This window comes from Erigeron canadensis, chromosome 2 (genome assembly GCF_010389155.1).
Source record: "Erigeron canadensis isolate Cc75 chromosome 2, C_canadensis_v1, whole genome shotgun sequence".
NCBI lineage: Eukaryota > Viridiplantae > Streptophyta > Magnoliopsida > Asterales > Asteraceae > Erigeron > Erigeron canadensis.
The window spans coordinates 4,619,058-4,637,534 of NC_057762.1; the positions used below are offsets into that span (position 1 = coordinate 4,619,058).

General features: G+C 31.8%; 1 protein-coding gene across 1 annotated transcript; it reads right to left on the reverse strand.

The window, feature by feature from the left end:
* Positions 1-1,382: 1,382 nt before the first annotated feature.
* On the reverse strand, positions 1,383-3,430 carry LOC122587561 (transcription factor MYB56-like). Its single transcript, XM_043759742.1, has 5 exons — positions 3,402-3,430; positions 3,203-3,283; positions 2,958-3,109; positions 2,090-2,449; positions 1,383-1,522 (listed from the first exon to the last, which is right to left on the reverse strand). The coding sequence occupies exons 1-5, from the start codon at positions 3,428-3,430 to the stop codon at positions 1,383-1,385; spliced, it is 762 nt and encodes a 253-aa protein (XP_043615677.1).
* Between the last annotated feature and the right edge of the window lie 15,047 nt (positions 3,431-18,477).

Consider the following 18,477-nt stretch of genomic DNA (forward strand, 5'->3'; position numbering starts at 1 on the left):
ATGTGTTAGTTTTATATAAATGTTAAAGGTATATAAAAAAAAAGTTAAGAAACTAGAAGGGTTAAAATGAAAATAAAAATAATTAAAAAAAAAAAAATTTAAAAAAAGGAACAAGGGAGGTAGGGGAACCCTCACTCCAAGCGGAACCTCCATTTTACAAGGAACTCCACATGGCGTGTTTTAAAGATAAAAGGGAGTTCTTAGAATCCCTCACTCCTATTAGCCTTAGTAACTCCTCATGTTAGTGGCGGATCAAATCACTACCACGGTGGTCCCCACACCCTCTTCAACCAAAACATTTGTAACCATTTTTTTTACAAAAGGTTGTATATTCAGAATTTTAGGTTCTGTTTGAGTGATTTTTTCTCTTTTAGTTATGGCAAAATTAGTGAGAATTTGTTTCGCTATATGTTCAACCCCATCCAAACAATTCTAAAAATACTAGGCCTCAACCCCATTTAAGCTTAAAAAAACAGGCCCCCATCCCCTATAAATCCTGATCTTCTTCGTATCAACAATCGTGACTTTTCACAATAAGCTATTGGTTTATGACTTTATTCCCGTGATAAACACTTCTAGGTATATATTATATATATAGTTTTAAAAATGAAGACATAAAATGTAGAATTTATGTCACTACTGATACAGGGAGTTGACTAATATACTAAGAAAGTGTTATGAATAACTAATGTTTTACTCGGGCATTGTTTGCGCTATAAATAAACATTTCTCACCTCTCATGATTCATAGAATTGGCTAATATTGTTGGTTATTTTATGCGGATACAATATACATATATGGCCTTACCAACACAAAACATGTTATGCGTGTGTTCTTTCTAGAGATATGATTCGATCTGTCCTTTTCCTATTTGTTATCTATTATGTGTCTTCTTGTATATATTTTCGTTTTGATCGAGGAAGGGCATGCACCTTGTTTTATACGAGTATTATCTTTTTTTTTCCCTTTCTTTTTCGGGGAGGAATTCCCTCAAGTTGGCCCTAACTTGACTAGTCATGTTAGGATGATTTTGACCTTTGAATGAAAATCAATGACCAAAATTTAAAGATCATCTTTAAATTTTGGCTCTTGATTTTTATTTAATGGTCAAGATCTCCTCAACTTGATTCAAATTGGAGGCTCAACTTAAAAGAATAACCCTTCTTTATGTAGTTCTGTCACAACTTACAACACCTCGTACTTGCACCTTTCACATTATAAAGTACAAACTCCTTCATTAACAACATTATTTGATACCAAAGAAAGTCACTTCTACTTTTCTATGTGTTTAGAAGATTAACAAAGAGAGAGAAAATAATTAACTAGACATTATTTATAACTACTAATTAACAACTTTACATCCTAAAGTAAAACATAATATATTATTCCCCGACCCCAAGAAAGTCAATGAACCGTGGTGGTTGTGGTCGGATCAACGTCCTTGATTCTAACATACCACCGCCTCTTTTCATTCCGTCGTAATTACCATCAACGCCGCCTTCGGAGTTTGGCATATCTAGCACTGCATAACGAAATAGACAAGTATGAATTATCATCATTAATTAGTATCTAAGTTGAAAAGTATTTCAATACAAATAAAATTATTTCAACTTAAATAAAAAAAATCCTCTTTTCTAGATCTTCTTGAATTCTAGTGGAGAAATGTAACGATTTTTTTGGATTCATCAAAATAAATAGACGAGTTCTTTTTTTGAAAAGTGAATTTCACTAAAATTTAACTTCGTGTCGTGATTCGACAGCGGGAGGTTTAGAACATGTTATCTTAACTGAATCTGCGCTAAAACTCTCTCAAAGCAGAAATACCTATTTCAATTACACGATGGGGGAAACCCCTACCAATCCGTCTGAAGGCACCACGATTAATATGCCTTGCCTCCTCTAGATGAATTCTTTATTTGAGTGTTTTTTTTTCTTAAATAAAAATGGGTCATATACCAAGCTAGCTTAGCTGTTTGAAGTAACCAAACACTTATAAATTAACATATTTGTAGACTTGTAGTCATATACTTTCTAGAAATTTGCAATGCTTATTAAAGTGTACAAAAATGTAAGCATGCAAAGAAGTTACCTGCACGTGAAGTGGGCGTGTTCATGCATGTGAAATTGGTACCATGGCTAACAATACTTGATTTATTAGCCTTGAATGTAATAGTACTACTACTATCACCTGAAACATGAGGACCATGAAAAGAATTACAAGAAGAATTAGAAGTAACAATATTGTTTTTATGCCTCCGGGCGGTCAAGACATGCCAATGATTCTTGATTGCATTATCGGTTCTTCCAGGAATAAACCTAGCGATTTGAGACCACCGGTTGCCAAAAACCGCATGGGCCGCAATTAAAATGGCTTCTTCGTCTTTACTAAACACCGCCTTCTTTATTCTTGGGTCCAATTGATTTACCCATCTCAATCTGCAACTCTTGCCTAAAATCCATATTCAGAAAAGTTAAAAGGTTTTATATATAATGCATCAAAATATATACATACTTTACCAATATATAGCATGTAACATATATATTTACATTATAATAATAATACAACTAATAACACATTAACATATACTACACCTAGATACGCAGTTTTTATGAATATAACATACTTTCACGTTTATCTAATAACGAATATAATGTAGCATGAGTACATTGAATAAAATTTGCTACAATGACAACAACAACAAAAAAAGTCTGTTTATACAAATAATTTTAAAAAACATGAAAGTACTTTAGATTTAAGTAGTTAACTTTTATTTTTTTAACATTCTGATAATCTACTCTTAAATTATACACATATCTGGAATGAAAGTCAAGACTTTAAAAAAATCCACTAATGATGTAATTACAGTGATGTATGTGTTAAAAGAAATACATTACACAAGTAAATTTTTTTGGAAGAGTACGTTACACAATGTGATTCGAGTATAATTAAGCTTTACCAGATCTTCCTGGGAGTTGCTCCGATATAGCATTCCAGTTTCTTGGCCCACGAAGAGTTACAAGTTCTCGCAACTTAACATCCTCCCATACCTTCCAATGGCCTCTCGTCACGCAACGCCTCCTTGAACCACCGCCTTCTCCGCCTCCATGTCTGAAAAGGGAATGTACTAACTAATTAACAAAGAGAAATTAACTTTTTGACAAAAAAAAAAAAAAGGCTACTTTGTGTTTTATTTTTACATACGCATTTGGTTTTTCTTCAATCTTGGTCATTAAAGATGAATTAACTTGGTTGTGAAGATCATCAAGAAGAACCTTTTGAGCACTACAAGCAAAAGTATAGTGAGAATATTGTCAATTAAATAAATTTCGTTATTTGATAACAAACACAATAAAGATTTTGTGAATATTGATGCAAAAGTTAAAGCAAGATATGTAATAACCTTGGAGCACACGAGGGTAGTGGTGCCATATTATAGTACGTACGTGGTTCTTAATTGGTTCTTGAAACAATCACTAATTTCTTTCGACTATTTATAGAAAGAAAAAGTGCATACATACACACTCTCTTCTCTGGTACGAGAAACGATAACAGAGACAAGTGATATATAGTAGAGACAAGTTTTAATTGGAAACAGATTTTTCTAAAAAGGTTACAAACATACTTGAATTATGGATATCGGTAGTCAAAAATTTTGAAACTCAAAAGTTATTGTAATCTTATGTGTGTTGTTTTATACTTTTATACATATATATACTTTTTTTTATATAAACCACCCAACTATCCTACTATAATTTTTAAACTATATGAAAAATGCAACCTAATTAATCAGGACTTCCAATAAATAACTTATTTTTTAGTTCAGTCTCATAAATATAATAAGTAAAATTCATATCTTAATAGAACATTTTAAGTTTAAAAACCTATATTTTTATCAATTTAGTATTTTATTGATACTAATATTTAAAGTTAATATTTTAAATTTGTCTATAAAATACGAGTATCATCAATCTATTTATTTAAACTATTTTACTGATATAAATTTATTAGATGAGGCCGTGTGGAAAAGCATGGAATATACACACATCATCTGTACCGACAAAAGTTTGTTACAATGTGGGGATCAGCAGCCAAACGGTGTAACAATATTGCTAGCTTTGATTTTTGAGGTTGCACGTGTGGGTTGCAAATCACGTGATCACAGCTACTGCCGACCAACTCGTCTTTTGCCCAATTTCCAATTTTCCAATACAAAGTTACTTTTATCAACAAAAAAAAATTTGAAAGTTAACTTTTGTATTCATATTCACCTCGGCAAACCATCGGCGGTACCCATATACAATAATACAAGTAATTACAAGAGTTTAAATTTACACCAATCCGTCTATGAAATACTATTATTCTTCGACCTACTTCTAAACCATAAAAAACCAAGAGATCTTATATTTTGAATGATCTCCATCGTACTAACTCGAGCATTCTCGAACTTTATCTCATTTCTTGTCTTCCATATATACCAACAGCTTATATGCCTTTTAAGGTTTCTTTCTCCTCCTTGTGCTTCCTTACGAGTTTGTGATGCTCCAGTAGATCTTTCATGTCAAAGATAAAGAATGGTGCAGTGTCGCACCACTTGCTGATGAAATGCCATACTCTAGCAGCCGTCCTACAGTTACAGAATAGGTGCTCAACAGTTTCCTCCTCCTCCCCACATAAGACATAAGTAGGATCAGTCGCAAAACAGTTTCAAGACTTCAAAGCCACTATCGTGGGAATACGATCCATCGCCACTCTCCACACGAAAATATTACACTTCTTAGGAACCCAATTACTCCATTCAAGCATGTATCTGTCACTGAAATCTTTATCGCTAATTATGAAATCTTTCACATTACGAACCGTCAAGTTATTATTTATTCCTCCCCTCCAGATCCAACTGTCCTGTTTATCTTCAATTGTGGCCCCATTTAGCAAACTATTAAGCGTATCCAGCTCACTCAATTCATCTGGGCCTGCGAGTGCTCTAGCCCACTGCCACGATCCATTAAAGCTGCCCAAGTCAGAGTTGAATCTGTTTGCTACTTTCATCTTTTTATCTTTTTCAAGCTTAAACAAACGAGGCAGTCTAGTCTTTAACGCTTCATTACATGCCCAGTTATCAAGCCAAAATCTAATCTCAGAACCATTACCCACCACCCCTTTTAGCAAACTACTAATACCTGACCCATTAACCTTAACTGCGTCCACACTTCTCACGATGTTATTCCATGTCCCAGGTAGGTATTTGTTTACCGGTATACAATTCCAACCACGTTGCATGTTGTGTAGCCCCTCAATGACTTTCCTCCACAAACTATTCGGTTCATTTTTGAACCGCCAAAACTACTTTGACAATAAAGAAATATTTGTGTCTCTTAATTTGCAAATACCCAAACCACCCAAACTTTTAGGGAAACTCTATCCCATGAAACCCAATGGATTTTTCTACCCGAATTTGTGCTACCCCATAAGAATTTTCTCATCAAAACCTCTAATGCATCAATAACCTTACCCGGTGCCTTAAATATACACAATGAGTAAGAAGGGATACTTTCCAATATCAATTTTAGAAGAGTGATTCTGCCCGTAGGTGACAAACTTTGGAATAGAGAATGCAGTTGTCATTTTGTTAATAATCTACATGATAACACTTGATCAAAACTTATCACATTATACATGCATGCCGATTCATACTAAAATATGCCAAATTATAAAATTGATTGTCACATCCCAAATAATATTAATAAAAGGGTACAAAAGACGTTCCTAACAATTACTCGGAGGTAATACCAATGGAGGCAAAGAGGAACCCAATTTGAAATCTAACCATGAATTTTTAAAGAGAAAATGATCCGCACTGCAGATTTTACTTAAGCTTAGGTACTGTCACATTAAGAAAAGTTACATATTAAACCTTTGAATTTAATAAACATATATAACCCTCCTCTGAATTTTATATAAACTCCCTCTGAATATTATATAATCACCCCCTGTTTTACCTAAGATAGGTACTGCATACTTTATCTAACTTTTCCCCATTTTTAAAACTTTTCTATAAATTTTTAGATTCTGCCTCCTTTAGGTTTTGTTCTTCATGAATTTTTTAGTGTTGCCTTTTGTTAAATTTTTTATGGTACCATATCTACAGTTACTAGCATCCGCAATTCCGCATGTATATGTCGATTTTTTATGCAGTTGTCAAATGCCAAAAAGAGAATTTTTTTCCAAAATGGGCGTTATGCAAACACATTCGCAAAATAAGTTTTCGTCTTTCAAAATTCACAAAACAAGTATACCCGGCACTTGAAATGCCGGGTTCATCCTTTTCACTCTAACCCGGCAATTGTAATGCCGTTTTAAGCCTACATTGACAGTCCTTACGACTCCCAAATCAAGCCATGCTTTGCCACGATGTAAACCCGGCAGTTGAATTGCCGGATTCTGACAAAAAAAAACTTGTACCCGACACTTAGATTGCCGGCTTCACTCTACCTTAAAACCATTCTTCACTACATGCCAAATATAAATGTTTTTTAATAATGTATCATAAATTTACATGATTGCCATGAAATGGGCGTAGATTGCTGTAATTTTACTTATCATATATTTAAGTAGAAACCGGCAACTTAAATGCCGGGTACTCAGTTTGTTTACATCGTGGCATAATATGACAAATCTGGCATCGAAAAGGATGATCAACGTAGGCTTACACCGGCATTACAATTGCCGGGTTGGAGTGAAAAGGATGAACCCGGCATTTCAAGTGCCAGGTATACTTGTTTTCCGAATTTTGAAAGACGAAAAATTGTTTTGCAAATGTGTTTGCATATACGCCCAATTTGCAAAAAAATTCCTCATTTTCAATTACATTACACATTTCCTCGCCAAAAAGATGCCATAACAAATAAGAGGGATAGGTTATCGCTTGTCGATGTGTTAGTACCGCACATTCATCTTTCCTACTTTTTACCAATTCACCTTTATGTACGTAATGCTCTTATGAACAAATATTTTAATCTATTAATTCTAACTATCATTGTTAATTTTATTAATATTATATATCTTTGTAATATAAACTTAGGGTTATAATTGATAAATTGTCTAACTTTTGGGTTAAGGATTGTACAGGTTTGACATTTCTTATTCTGGAGGGACTTATTCTGGACAAAAGAAAGAAGAAGGTAGATTGCGTTAATAGAGGAAAGGCTGGAAGTATAAATACAACCATTCACACCTTTAGGGTTTCTATCTCTTATAATTTCACACACATACATATTATTTTCTCTGTTTTTGTATCGATTAATCAAATAGGGTTTTATTCCTTTTGATTCTTATTTCCAGATTAGATCATCTTGATCTGATTGAATTCTTATTGTAATAATAACTCTTGTAAGTTGGGTAATCAGGCCGACTGATTTTATTAAATTCATTAACAATAATAGTAATTGTTGTGTTTTTTCTTGATTTCAAGTTCGTTCATGGTATCAGAGGCAGGTTTCTCTGATCGGTGATATTTTATTAAGGTTTTTTCTGTATTTAGAGTGTATTTCGATTTCGAAACCCTAGATCTAAGAAATCCTAATTTTTAGGGTTTTCTGGTTTACGATCTTGTTGATTTTGCTGCTTGTCGTTTCAGATTCTAAATTTTCTTCTTGACTAAGTGAATCAAGAAGAAAGTTAGGGTATCATTATATTTAGATCCTGATTGTTCTTATTGACTTAGTGAATCAAGAAGAAAATTAGGGTTCCTCTACCTTTCAGCCGAAAGCACTGTATTGTTGATCTTCTCTTATTTTAATTTTTTTATTCTAATCTCATAAAATCAATTTTGTTAATACTTGACCAGTCTTCTTTGAGAGACTTGGAATCCTCTCACTGGCACTGTTGAGGGATTAGATTTATTTTCTCAAGATTATATATATATACATATATATATATATATGGGTGAGTTATTTTGAAAACCACTAAAAAAAGAATGCGAGAACCAATCTCATCCTTCCATTCATCAAGATCAAAAAAGGGTATGATTGTCATTATGAAAAAGTCCACCTCTCTCTCTTTCTCTATCTTCTTATTAAATTAATAAAAATATCTAATTCATTAAAAAAAACTTTTATCTCACAAACCGTACATCGTTAGACGAAAAAAAAGCATCGGTAGTTTTGAAATTTCGTCCTCTTTCATTAGAGATGCAATTCGATATACTTTTGAAGACTTTTTAAATTTCGTTTTTTTTTCATCACGTTCATCCTACACATGTGTATGTTCATCTTACACATGTGTAGGTTGAACACAAATTATGATTCGGAACGGGCTTCATCCTTAAGGACATTTATAAACCAAAGCTAGTGGGGGTGATAGGTCATTGAGGATGATAGGTCATAGGGTGATATGTCATAGAGGGTGATAGGTCATAGGGGGTGACGGTAATGGGTGATCTACCTAACGGGCTTCGCCCTTAGTCTGCTATGGCTCCGCCATGGACTGACGGGTTCCGCCCTTAGCTACCATGGCTCCGCCATGGATTGACGGGCTCTGCCCTTAACTTTCATTGTTGTATACATATGTTCATTCATCGTACATATGTGTAGGACAAGCGGAAAACACTAAAAGTTGCATCCTACACATGTGTAAAGCATCCTACACATGTGTAAAACATCAAAAAATAATAATTTACACATGTGTAAGATGAACGTGATGGAAAAAAAAAACTTAAAAAGTCATCAAAAGTATGTCGAATTGCATTTCTAATGAAAGAGGACGAAATTCTAAGAGTACTCGTGCTCTTCTTTTCGTCTAACGATTTACGGTTTGTGAGATAAAAGTTTTTTAGTGAATTAGATAAAATTTTATTAATTTAATAAAGTAAGAAAGAGAAAAAAAAAAGAGTGACACAAATACCCCTCTAGTGTTGGGAGATGTTTTTTATTTTTAATCTAATCCATTCATTTTTTTGATCCAAGGGTGGATAAGGAATCTTAAGTTCTTTTTTTTAAAGGTTCTCAAATAACCCATCCTCTATATATTTATATATTTGTATATTCTTCTGTTTAATATTTGTTTGTGTGTTCTTATTTGATTACTTGACTATTTAAGTGATTGTTTGGTGAATATTTGTCTGGTGAATTGCTTGATTATCTGCTAATTTGATTTGTTTGTAATGGCTCCTGAACCTTCATCTGGTAGTGGTCCTAAACCTACTACTGTTAGTGGTCTTGATTTTGGTGATCTTTTATATCTTCATCCTACTGATACTAGTAGTGCTCTTATTCTTTCTTTCAAGTTAACTGGAATTGAAAATTATAATGTTTGGTCCTGTGCTATGTTACTTGCTTTAGAAACTAAAAATAAAATAGGTTTTATAGATGGATCATGTGAAAAAGATGAAGATGATACTTTTTTGGCTAAACAATTGGATATGTGTAATTCTGTGGTACTGTTATCTTGGATATTAGGTTCTATAAGTTGTATATGGGATAGAATTTTTCTAAAGTTGCTAGTGAAGTTTGGAAGGATTTAATGGAAACTTATGATAAGATTGATGGTTCTATAACTTTTAACTTGCACCATAGAATAAATACTTTTGAGTCAAAATGGATCCACATTGTCTGAATACTATCATAAGTTAAATGATTAAAACATATATATTAAAAATATATATATGTTTTTAATATGTAACTATAGAACTTTAACTGTATACTTAAGCTGTTGCATCATTATTATACATCTTAGGTTTTAATTAATTTTTACGTTAAATTCATAAAAATATGTGTGAGGTGGACGATCAATCTAACTTCGAGCCCTTAAAGTGTGCGTACAGGGGTCTAAAGCATGTACTAAATACGTTTTTAAGAAACAGCTTATTATTTCCAACTTAAGACTATAATTTGAGCGCCGAACGATTCCAAACTTTTCATCTAGAACGGGCAAATTCTATTAAAAGGTAATCTTCTTACCAAACTTTTTTGTTTTAGAAAAAAAATGTAATTAAACATTTTTTATGTAACGCATTATATTATCAAAACGCAAGGTTGGATGAAGGGGTTAACACCCTTGCCTCTGGAGACAGAGGTCATGGGTTCTATCCTCATCCCTTGTAAGGTTGGAGGTCTTTTTCTATCTTTAGATAGAACCTAGAAGCAGCCTCTTTACACCGTCGTGGTAGGAGTAAGGCTGTCTACATCTTAACCTCCTCACACCGTCGAGGTATTGAGACCCAAAACCCGTGGAAGACGGCATTGGTTTGACACGTCATTAGTTTTATTGGCTAGTTATTCGTTATATGCAAACATGGTTTGACACGTCATAAAAAATATCATGTGGAATCCTAAGTTGGATCGAAAACCCATTCGTGACCCGGGAACGCTCAGGTGTGTGTACCTAATTAACAGTTTATTCAGCTTCATCCAAGGATAAAAAAACCGACATTAAAAATATCATGTGGACTTTAGAGTTGGATCTTAAACCTATCCATAGCCCAAGAACTTTGTATGTGTCCCCTAACCGTTTATTCAACTTCATCAAAAGATAATATAAGATCATTAAATTGCATTCGCATGTGTCCTTTGCAAAAGCTCTAAGACACATTAAAGAGCTCCTCGGTCGCAGATGGGTTGTCATATCTGATTGAACAGTCTACTCGAAATTATTAACAGAGTCAACTCGTGGTTGCATTTAATAAAAGATTGACGGGTGACGAACGGATAAACCAACAATATTGTCTTTTTAATTGATTTTTATAAACCAAATTATTAAATAAACGAAGTATATATAAATTTTTTCAAGAAAATTTTATGTAAGAAAAAGTTATTTAATTTTTGTCAAAGATTAATAAATCAATTGGGCTTTATAAAACTCTGAAATGGGTTTATTTAGTCTACTCCGTGAAGAAGAATTTGTTCAGGCCCAAATTAGTTATGAAAAAAACTGTCCTTCGTTTGAAACTTTGAATAATTGAATCAATTGAAACCTTTCAACATTTACGTGAATTCTAGTTTGGGTAATTCTAATTGGGTGGTCCCATATTTGGCTTGGGCCTCTGATATATCGGTTGGCGATTTATCTTAAGTGACCAAATGATTTCACATTCCATATATCGTAACCAGTAATTTTACCGCATTTAGTCACGTGTAACATAAGTCAATATGTTCATAACAACTATTACAACTAACTCTTAAATTTTAAAGACAAGTAACTTAAGTATTAAAAAAAAAGACAAACATTAACATTCAATAATACATGCGGTAAAAGTAGACAAACACTAACATTCAATAATACATGCGGTAAAAGTAGTTTTAACTACTGAACTTAGCAAGCACCATGTAGGTCATGTAAACATTCATCGACACCCTTTTGTTAAATTGGGGGACTACAAGATAATACCAATTTGACACGAATACTATATAAATATGGTATATACATTTAACAAATCTTACAACTTCAGTTACAACTAATAAATATGGTCTATCAAAATTACCTTCATAATATTTATGTTTTAATTTAGGGCTAATTGATTAGGAAGTACCTCAACTTATTACAAAATCCTGTTTTAGGACCAAACTTTTAAAATGTCTATTCGGGGTATTCAAACCGGTAAAAACTTATATTTGGGGTCTTTACCGGCTGAAGTATAATACGGAGCCGGTCATTTCTTACTTGTCATCCACATGTCCATCTAGGACCCACTTTCTCTATTTATTTAATTTAATTACATAATATATCATATTATATCTACATATTATATTATTTATATGGGAAAAGGGAATATAAGGTTGTCCGGCACCTAAGCTTAGGTGTGGAACCCCTCACATACTAATATTCTATTATTTCTTGTTTAATGAATAAATGCATGGGCCCTCATGATTTTTATGGATTAAAAAAACAATATGTGAGTGTTCCACACCTAAGCTTAGATACCCGACCGCCTTATATTCCCATCCCCCTATTTATATAATATTTATACTAGTATATGTTAAGCATAAAAAATCAGTTGCAGAAATCGATCCAACGACCATCTCCTCCGTCTATCCCGTGGTATAACTTTTTAGATGTTTGGATCTGCTGGTCCAAACTTTTTCCAGCTATGGTGATCGAAAATGGTATTGAAAACCATTATTTGAGTTTGATTAGAAGTCACCATCTCTGAGTTTGATTGGGGACACGGTGGTGGAGATGGTGGTGACTGTGGTTGTTGGGTTGTGGTCACGGTGGTGGAGATGGAGGCAGACCTCAGGTTGTTGGAAGTGGCGATTGTGGTTGGTGGGTTGTGGTCATGGTGGTGGAGATGGTGGTTGTACCGTTAAATGCTCCCTATTTCACTGAATTTTGCATATGGGTATTCGTTCTTCACCTCAGTCCAATGCTCCTCGCACCACATAATGTAAGGAGTTGTTGGATTTTTAGTATCCTGGTCACCCTTCTTCTTCTTGGTCACTTGATCTTTGTCTTTCACAAATTGCAAAAAGGCAGTGTCACACTGGGTTTGAATTCTTTCAATTTCTTCAACTTTTCAAGCTCGAATTTAACCTTTTTTTGTTCTTCATTACAAGACTCGAATTTTTGTTCCTTCAATTTCAACATCTCTTCTACTTGTTGTTTCTGTGAGTGTTATATTTTCAAACTTCACTTGCATTTCTTGCAACTCTTTTTGGTATGTGAGTTTGGACTGTGGCTGCTTTTTGATTAGATGATTTCTTGGTTTTAAAGATTTGTTTTCATTTAGATGATGGCTTAGAGATTCGTTTGTTATAGAATATAAGAAAATGAGGTGGATTATCCACATCACTAATATTAATATTACTAATAAAAAAATAAAAATAAAATTAAAAGTTAAAAATTACTTGCTACCTGATGATAGACCCCAAATAAAAGTTTTTTCCGGTTTAAATCTCCCAAATAAACATTTTAAAAGTTTGGTCTTAAAAAGGATATCCAGGACAAGTTGAGGTACTTTCTAATCAATTAGCCCTTTAATTTATAGAATAACTATACTATCCCTTCACGCACTGCAGCCACCACGGCACTATCCTTATTACCATCTCCGCCGCATGATACGAGTATCCATCTATTATACTCATGTATTTTACTACTATACTAGCTAAGCTTGTAGCGCTATCGTATATGTGACTTTGTTAAAACTTAAAAGGGCCAAATGCAATGAAACTTGTAGTAGCTATCTCGAATGAGATAGATTAAGAAATTAATTGGAAATCTCAAATTGAAGTTGTATATATACTGTATATATAAAATAAAATAGAATAGAATAAAAGAACTCAAAATGGTTTATTATTAATTAGGAAGGTGAAAAAAAATATACAAAAAAATTAATTAAGGTTGAGGTGCGGGTGCTTCAGGATCGGGAAAAACAAATCCAGATCTTTTGTTGGTATTTGGACCTGCATCTTCGTAATCCGACTCTATCATCTCCCTTGATTTTCCTTCGCTTTCCTGTTCATCATTTCATTTTAATTAGTTAATCCAAATATATAATCATATCATGTGTATATATACTATTAATCGGCCTTCTTCTTTTGTTACTATATAAATTAAAAGACTGATATTTATAATATGGTTTAACAATCTATTGCTAAATCTCAAGCCTAAGTAGAATTATACTAACTTTATACTAAAACTATTTAAAAAAAAAAAGAAGAAGAAGTAACACAACATTAACGAAATTTTATGGATTCGGCCTTGCGTGGCTCTGGAGGTGATCCTAACAATGTCAAAAATATGGCAACATTGTTCGATCCTTTCTAAAAATACAGATTATTATGAACTCCCATTAATTATATATACTCCGTATATAACAGCCTTAGATACAGTAGATTTTTTAAGTTTTTATTTTTACCACTAAACTTTTAGTTTTCTACTTTTGCCACAAAATACAGCTACTATTTCTGTTGTTTTACATTTTTAACTCAAACTTTCACATCTTCTATTATTAATACAAACTTAGATTATTTAAATTTTTTGGTTTCTTAATTTTTGCCACATAACTTTCACCTTTTAACTTTTGTCACATAACTTTAATTTCTTTTACTTTTAGCATGAAATTTGGTTTTATTTCGTTTTTAAATATATGTTTTTCTAATTTTTGTCACGTAAGTTTCATTCTCTTTACTTTTTATTATGGAAACTTTTTACTTTTTACTTTTGTCAGGAAAGTTTCATTCTCTTACTTTTTACCACATAACTTTTTACTTTAAAAATTTGGTTTTATTTAACTTTTGTCAATGAAGTGTTATTTTCTTAACTTTTTACCACATAACTTTAACTATTTGAAGTTCACTCACTAAAGTTTTATTTTATTTACTTTTTACCATATAACTTTTTGTTTTCGCCACATAACTTTCAATTTTGTAACATTTTTCACGAAAGTTTAATTTTCCTTACTTTTCACCAAATAACTTTTTTGATTTTTCCTTTTGTCAACACAATTTCATATTCTTGACTTTTTACCAAATAACTTCAAATGTTTCAACTTCAGCCACCAAAGTTTCATTTTCTTTACTTTTGACCACATAACTTTTCTCTTTTTAACTTTTGTCACGAAAATTTCATTTTATATAAATTTTTTCACATTTGTAGATGTTCCGTAATGTCTCCCGGACAACGCCCGGGGACAAAAAACTAGTTTAAAGATAAAAATAGATTATAGATTTGACCGCTGTTATATATCATGTGCCCGTACATGTTACACAAACTCATTAACGTTTTGTACTCGTGTGTGCGTTTTTTTTTCTTTTTGTTTCTTCAAGTATATTTCATACTCGAATTTTGTTATATATAACCCCTGAAACCAAATAATGTAAATCTCTTCCGGAAAGTTAAAAATTTCAAGCAAAAGACGAAATAAGCCAATGAGCTCTAGTCCAATTTGTGAGGGGTGAGGTAAGACATTTTGCTTTTGGCCTGAGGTCTGAGGTTCCAACTTGGAAAGTAACATCCGTTAAATAGAAACGAATTAATTACATACCTCAAAAAAAGAGGAAGCAGGTGCAAACCTATCCACTTCCATTGTTGTTGATCTTCTCAATTCTCTACTAAATCCTAAAATTTGAAAGAAAAAAAAATGTAAACATCAAAAACGCTGTATCAAGTATCAAATAATTCATTCTAAACGAAATAACTTAAAAGGTTAAAGACTTACCAGGTGACAATAATAAAAACAGAAGAGCTATAATGGCAAAAGCCTTGGGAAAAGATGATGAAGACATTTCAAGAATGATATAAATGAAAGTTGTTAGCAAATGAAAATAGATCTAAATTGATGAAGAGTAAGATATATGAGAATGAGAGTTAAACTATAGATAATTTATAAACATATGATATGAAATGATGAGAATATATATGATGCACTTGTGAGAGTGTGTGTTAAAGATTAACAGGTAACAAATGGTGGCCAGCGTGCACTTTGCGTTGACAAATAGAGAGAATCTTGGATCAGCTTAGTTGTTGCCATGAGTTGAACTTGTTAAATTAATGCTACATCAATCTCAAAACTATAGCATTAATTTATCTTTCTTTCTTTCTTACAAAAACTTTCGAATAATGAGGGATATATGTAAATCTTCCATAGAGGTTAAAAGTTTAGACGGTAACATTTAGTTGTTTTCATCGGAACTTATTACATTTAGTATTGAGTTTGACATAAAAAAACGAACATCAAAGGCCCTCTATATAATTGTATTTATAATATTTTATTTAGGTACTAGATTAAACTCGCACGTTATACGGGATTAACTGATAACATAAGTAAAAATACAATTACAGATAGTTACATTATTATTCATAATATTAAAATATGTCCGATTACGACTGATTCAAACAATAAAATTATAGCTTATGAATATATGATATACGTCAAATATGTTTTTTTTTAACGTCAAATATAATACATTACTAAATTACACTATTGTCAAGGATTGAACCTTGATCTATACTCCAAGAGGCAAGAGTCTCTACCACCCCACCTAAATGGTAGTAACTACGTCAAATATGTAGTATAACTACATCAACAAACAAATTACAAACAAAACTATACAAACTTAAGTGTCACCAATAGAACATTGAGTATAGAAACATAAAAAAAAGAATTAATTTAATTGGTGCATCTTATATGACAAGTGAGTTTGTATAATTTTGTTTGTAATTTGTTTGTCAATTTAGAAGTTCCCATTCATAAATCATAAAAAATTGTATATGTTTGTGAAAAAAAAATCCATCAATTGAGTTTTAAAAGATATACATGAAAGAAAATTAAAATTTTATTATATACATTTTGTCGTCTTATACATTTTGTCATCTTATTTTATTTTTAATTTTTAATTATTATTACTTGATTAATGATGATGATGATTAGGCTAAAGTATAATTTTTAAATCGTGCTTTAATGGTGATTAGACTAAAGTGTAATTTTTTTAAGGATGCTTAAAATTAGGAATTTAATGTAAGTATGACACCTAGGAAAAAATCCTATATGACATGATTTCATAATTTTCACATGATCAAAAACATATCCTCTCTTAGTTATATAGAGAGATTGGGTTCTTATCGGTATTCAAATTTCCATCTCTAATGTAAAACTTGGTAAGGGATTATATAATTGTATTTATAAAATTTTATTTAGATAGTGATAAATTCATAATATATTTTTATTATATACAACAGTTATATGTTTTAGACACTTGTACAAAAAATTCTTGTGAATTTATCACATTTATTTTATTTATATATTAAACTCATTGCATGCGGTAAAGGTCAAATTAAATAAAAACCGATACATGTCGAAGACTAAAACCTCTATAAGTTTTTCTAACTTAACTAGTCAAGTCAAGCTAAAAGAATCTCAACCCATTAAATAAATTTAAGGGTCAAGATTTAATATCATTTTTAAATCACGTTATTTAACTTAATCTAAAGATTAAGATCCTTTTAACTTGACCCCTCAAGTTATTATAACTTGAGGGTCGTAATCCATCTACATATCCCATCTATATAAAAGGTCATTACATTAATTATACAAATCATTGATGCATGTAATAATATATGTTAAGTGTAACCTTGGGTTATGTTTATGATTAAAAGTGACAGACAAGAAAACATAAAAGACATGATTAAGCGTGTTAGACTTGCATAAAGTTCTAGAGATGGTAATTAACATCATTATCCTCGAGTGCAACCAGAAAAACATTTTTGATTTTTGATTTTCATAGAAATCTTGTTTAATTGATTATTATTGTTATCGTTATTACACATATATAGCTGGGTAGATTTTGTACTCTATAACTTTGACTCATTAAAAGGTTAATTGGTAATGCTATAAACAAATCATTAATCTAATTCAATATCATTAGAGAAAATTTGAGTCGATGTTAGTTTTAGCCAATACTTAGGCTTGCTATTACATTTTTATGTAGCGATTTAACTGAATTTCAGGTTAAATCCTACAATTATTTTTCGCGTATTCGATTTAGTCAAACATAATTTATAGACATAATGCAACAAATTCATAAAATGTTTTAAAGACAATGATAGTTATAGTGTATCTACTATATATTATTATAGGTTATCCAACTACATGATAAAGAATCAACAAAATGCCAAAAGAGCATATCAAACCACCACCTACGGCCCAACCTAAAGGACCGAAATAAAATCCATGGTTGCCGTTAGGACTTAAACAAATATTTATGAAAATTTATACGTAGATATCCGCGCGATGTAGCGGCGGTATACTGCGGCGGTGGGCAGAAGTGACAACAGTTGATGGTAGGAATTTCCATATCACCGTTAACAAAATTGCGGGAGAGAGTCAGTGGTTAGAGCGTGTCTGATTTTAGGGTGGAGAGAGTATTATGAGAATAAAAATGTCCAAGGGCAAATACGGTATTTCAAAGACATAAATAATTAATAAGGAAAATATTTGCTTTATTAGGTAGTATAGAAATGTATATTAGTCACTTTTCAAGAGAAAAAAAAATATTGTATACTAGTCAACATGTTTATAATATTTGTAAGTCAACTGAGTTGTTGACCCAATTTGCTATGTGTGCTTTCAAAATATTTTACTTTGATGGCGATGTAGTAGTTTTGTTTCTGTAAATCAAATCCACCCTCAAGAAGTTGAAGACGATGAGAATCATTTACTAGAGTGTTATTTCGCATCCTATATATTGATATATTGAATCAAACAATTAGATTAAAGTTTAATATACATTACAACTTGGGATGACCAAAAGAAAAAGTATATAAATGAATACAGAAATATTAGACTACATACATCAAATGCAAATGCCTAACCCAATATCATATACGTAAATCCATCTCCAAATCTCCTTTTACTTGTTAAACCTAGCATTACATTCCTACAAGTATTAGAATTAGTAAAATTATGTGATAATTTAATCTACTTTTCAAAAAAAAAAAAAAAGTGATAATCTAATCTTGGTTTTATTCTTGGATCAATCATTCAGAGT